This window comes from Sitophilus oryzae, unplaced genomic scaffold, assembly GCF_002938485.1.
Source record: "Sitophilus oryzae breed Bouriz unplaced genomic scaffold, Soryzae_2.0 scaffold_1506_pilon_pilon, whole genome shotgun sequence".
Lineage (NCBI taxonomy): Eukaryota > Metazoa > Arthropoda > Insecta > Coleoptera > Curculionidae > Sitophilus > Sitophilus oryzae.
The window spans coordinates 1-4,801 of NW_022146177.1; the positions used below are offsets into that span (position 1 = coordinate 1).

Consider the following 4,801-nt stretch of genomic DNA (forward strand, 5'->3'; position numbering starts at 1 on the left):
TGTATAATGAAAATGGGTTTTATTATACCTAGCGTGAAGAATGTGAGCACAAGGCAATGCTTCCAGGGAATCCGCTTCCAGTCCATAAGGAGATCCACATCCTCCACATTGCAGATCCAGGTCTTGTTGTAATCTAAACGCTACACGTTCGTGATGAAGCTTATTGTTCTCATCTCCCAGAGCGTGATATATCCTCGAAAGTCGTATCCTCACCGCCCGCACTAATAACTAAAAAAATATTGTTTAAAAATGATTCAGTTATAGATAAATTAAAAGAAGGTTTACAACATTAACCCTTCAATACTATATAGGGTATTTTAATATCCCACACAGTAGGGTATTTTAATATGCCACACAGTTGTTTTACTTAGACTTATGCCGTCTTCTGTATTATTTAACCGTAGTGTGTAGGTTTGCATGCTAGCAGATATTTGCTGTCCTCCATTCACGCAGTTGTGGAACTCTGAACTGTTCGAGAACGCGATACTCTTACTCCATTCAATTGAGTCCTAAAGTTCAGAACTGTTCCGCGCCATATGAAGGCACCAGGCTATTGCGCACCGTTCCTTTCAGAACCGTTCTCGAGTAGCCCAGGGCGTAAAGCACTGGAACTTGAAGTTCGCGAATGGAGGACAGCAATTCGCAATGATGTCACCAAAATTTAAGAAATGCATCTTTTAAACGTTGAGGAACCAACAAGAAGTAAATATAGTAAATATAATAATAGCAAATATTAGACCAGTGTTTACAAAATCAAATTCGATTATCAAAATATAAGTCATTTACGGCGGGCGTAGCGAGCCTTGTCTAGTAAATAAGACTTCAATGCTTAGCGAAATGAAGAAAATTATGTTATGGATTTGATTTCAAATGGCAGGTGATTGTGCATTTTTTTCGATTTGTATAATATTGAACTTTTAATTAACTCTGAGCGTGGGGTAGGTAGATAAAGATCTTGCTCCGCGTTTCTGAGTGGATAAGTGTGAGATGGCCTTTCTTGAGAAGCTGATACATGCTTACGTATTAGGCAAACGAATTCAAATATAAATAGGGAAGGAAGAGTTAATATTTTTTAGAAACGTCCTGGCAATGAGTTCTGCTGTTTAGCCCCAGTGAATATCGAACAGCTCTCTTCTGGAGCTTGAAAATGCGGTCAAATTGAGTCGCACAACACGCAACCCAGAATGGAAGGGCATATCTAAGGAAACTACAGGTAGCAAGATGCTCAATGGCACTAAATATACTGGAAATAACCAAGAAAGACCGTAAAAGAATAGAGTGGATACGACAAAAAACCTACGTAATAGATGTCATCCACAGAATCAAATCCCTCAAGTGGCAATAAAAAGGACACCTGGCAAGAAGGACGGACAACAGATGGACCACAAAAATTACAGCATAGTACCCATCAGGAATTAAGAGACCTACAAGAAGACAAAACATGATATTAGGAAATTAGCTTGGATAACTTGGGCTCGCATAACCAACAATAGACAACAATGGGTTCAATTACAAAGAGAGTATCTAAATATGTGAGGGAGGCGACACCAAAATTGGAAATGGTTGATTAAGCTGAAAATGATGAAGCTGATGATTGATGACAATATTAAGATGATCATTAAAATAAAACTGACATCGCAAATCTTTGTTTGTATTTTTATTTTTCACACAACTGTGTAATGTTATGATCTAAATGTTATTATCTACCTTTGCACCAACAGAACTAGCCACTTCCAGCAATCTAGTGTTAAATTCCAATGGTCTACAGTTGCATATTTTGTGTTGTAATCTTAAGGCTTCCAAGCATCTAGCTGCACCGTCCATGGACTCCATCTGAATCACTCTATCCCCCATAGCAGCTGCGGAACCCATCGCAGCTTCATATTGCCGAAATGCTTTCTAAAAATCAAAAAGAGAACATAGTTTATTGTTTTATTAGTAAAAATTATGTCGTTTTTGAAGTGAAGCTTCTTTAAGCGCGATGGGAGTAAAATTTCAAAGCCGTGACGCATGAGACGCGAGACGCGAGAGGAAAACTGGAAAAACGCGTCCCATCAATAAAAATTCGACAAATTTGCAAGTAGCCAATAAAATGAGTGGGCGGAGCGATTTGCGGTGACGCACTCGTCAAATCGACGTATAAAATATATTGCTGTTTATTTAAATGTTTTTTGTCCGAATTCCTTTCATAGACACAGATCCAGCAGATGTACTGTATGTTGATAGATTGAAAAAGTTCCTCAGAACCTACGACCGAGAAAAATCAAAGGTTTTCCTTGATATAAGTAAAAACAATCTTCGGATTGTCACGGGGTTTCTAACAGGACACTGTCTCCTCAACGAACACCTCAGTAAGCTGAAGCTGAGAATCAACGGCGAATGCAGATTCTATGGGGAAAATGGGGCAAAAACACCTGCTTATCACTGAATGCGCCGAGACGACGACCGTTCATGCCATGAACTTTGGTACAGTTGATGTCGAGGATAGAGAGTTGGCCTCTGTAGATCCGTCTCAGATATTGGTTTGTATTGTTGCGGACCCGTACCGTGTAACTCGGCCTTAGGCTTGGCCACTCGGCTATGCCTCATACGGCCACCAACGTTCGAAGAACGCCGCTAAGAATTTTCAAGATATATCTGGACTGTCTGTTTCTCTCATATATAAGCCGATGCTCGAAACCTGAAAGAGATAGAGATAAATAACCGATCGACGCGTACAGTTACAATCGCCGCGCTAATTCAAAATAAATTTCTGTTAGATAAATAATTAGATAAATTATAAATAAGTTATAAATAGTTCTTTAAGTCTTTTAATCGTTATTGTTTTTGTTAATTAGTGTTAAATAAATTGTGTTTAAATAAATTGTGACTTTCTATCCACACGGAACCGACGAAAAACGTAACAGTATTAAAGTCCTGAGACTGTGATGAGTTATAACTTGTTATAACTCAAGAAAGGGGAACACAAAATAGATCTGTAAGGCCGCAGTGATTAATTCCTCTCCTAAACATTCATCCATTCATGTCGATAGATTGGACCAAGGCCAACTTGACCGTGTACGACACGTGTCACTGTTTTACAACAGTTTTGACATAAGAAACGTCTCAAGTTGATGTCGTCCGATCGGGACCAAATTTGGTGGGTAGGCCATGCAAAGTTTGATATGACGCGACGTTTCGTTTACATCTTCATCAGGGTGGGACTAACGATTTGATATTGAAGAAAAATGTGGGTCGATTTCGGCATAATTGGGGACGGGCTACAGGATGACCGCCTCGACATTTCAAACCGATGCGTCTAAATGGACGAAATCATCATAATTTTTCTTAATTATGGGTCGATTGGAACTAAACTAGGCACGTGGATTGAGTGAATGGAGTGCTCAGACGGGCAGACGGACAGACAGACAGAAGCAAGAAGAAGTTTCACTTCAAATATGCGCACATAGTGCACACAATTTTTTTTTAAAACTTACATTAATATCTGATTTTTTCCTATAAATATCACCCATAATTCTAATACTCCTAGCGTACGTTGCTTGATCACCGGAAACTAAAGCCAGCCTTGTAGCCTCCTGTAGAATAATAGGTTATTAGTAATGATAAGATATTAATATAGAGAAAGACCTACCGAACAATAGTCGTGAGCATCTCCTAATTCCCCTTGTTTTCTTAAAGCCGACGCCATTTGTAGTAGAGCAGCCCTAAAAACAAAAAAAAAACATTTTTTACACGCCAATTTCTTACTGTCACACACATACGGAACTTCCTTTAGGAAGTTTAACTATGCTTTATTCCAGACACATACTTTCTAATATACAGGGAGTCACGATCGAAGCATCAGAAAACACCATTATAATAAGTAAAAAATATGTTTTATTAGGCCCATACTATGCCCATACTAAAATATGTTAATAAAAAGTTGGTAGTGTTGGTAGGCAGTTCTTTTAGTTTTAATTATCTCAAAAACTGCGACTTTGACCGATTTTGATGCTATTACAAATTTTGTTGCAAATATTATTCCTAATCTTAATTTGAAAACCGCGTTTCGCTAGCTACTGTAATTTTGGAGTTACGATTTTTTTAAAATTTTTAACCCTCTCCCATACCCCTTACCAACCCCCCACCCCCACCAAAAACTAATGGCCAGATTCTCGGGTGCCACAGTATTTTTGTGCTAAATTTAAAATTGGTTTAGCGGTTTTTGAGTTATCGTGTTACAGGCAGACGGACAGACAGACAGACAACATGAAAATATTTTGTATTTATGTCATTTATGACCCAAATAACTCGTTTTGAGTGAAATTAAAACAACTTTTTTTTGCCGATCTTAATAGCTTACCATACCTGTTGGTATGGTCGGCTAAAAAGATCCTATACCTACATTTCTGTCCTGAAATGCTTAGTTTTTGGAGATAGAGGTTCTAGAAGTTTCATTTTTATATAGTTGATATTTAGATGAAAATTTGTGTCTAGGTTTTTGTATACCAGGTGTTTCAAAAAACATGTGCCATCTTTCGTGGGGAGATTCCTCTGGTAAAAATAAGGTTTATTTTTCATAGCAATATAGGGTCCGATTCTACTTTGTTTCGTATCTACAGGAGGAACTACTTCTTAAAGTCTTTTTTTTTCGATTTATTATAATTTTCTTCCAAGTGCTTTCTAGCAATTCGAATGAAATTTTGAGGGTAAAAATTACTATAGTCTGTCCAACGAGAAGATCCTTGACAGTGATAGATGTGTCTGTCATTTTAATTTCAAAGTAGTTTATTTTATTTTACAAAGAAATAAGTTGGTACGC

General features: G+C 37.7%; 1 protein-coding gene across 1 annotated transcript; it reads right to left on the reverse strand.

Annotated features, from left to right (window-relative positions):
- Positions 1-28: 28 nt before the first annotated feature.
- On the reverse strand, positions 29-3,700 carry LOC115878249 (43 kDa receptor-associated protein of the synapse homolog; the record flags this gene model as incomplete). The annotated part of the gene is made up of 4 exons (XM_030894672.1): positions 3,632-3,700; positions 3,477-3,575; positions 1,708-1,899; positions 29-228 (listed from the first exon to the last, which is right to left on the reverse strand). Coding segments are annotated over exons 1-4 (548 nt in total), but the record flags the coding sequence as incomplete, so codon positions are not given.
- Positions 3,701-4,801: the final 1,101 nt, after the last annotated feature.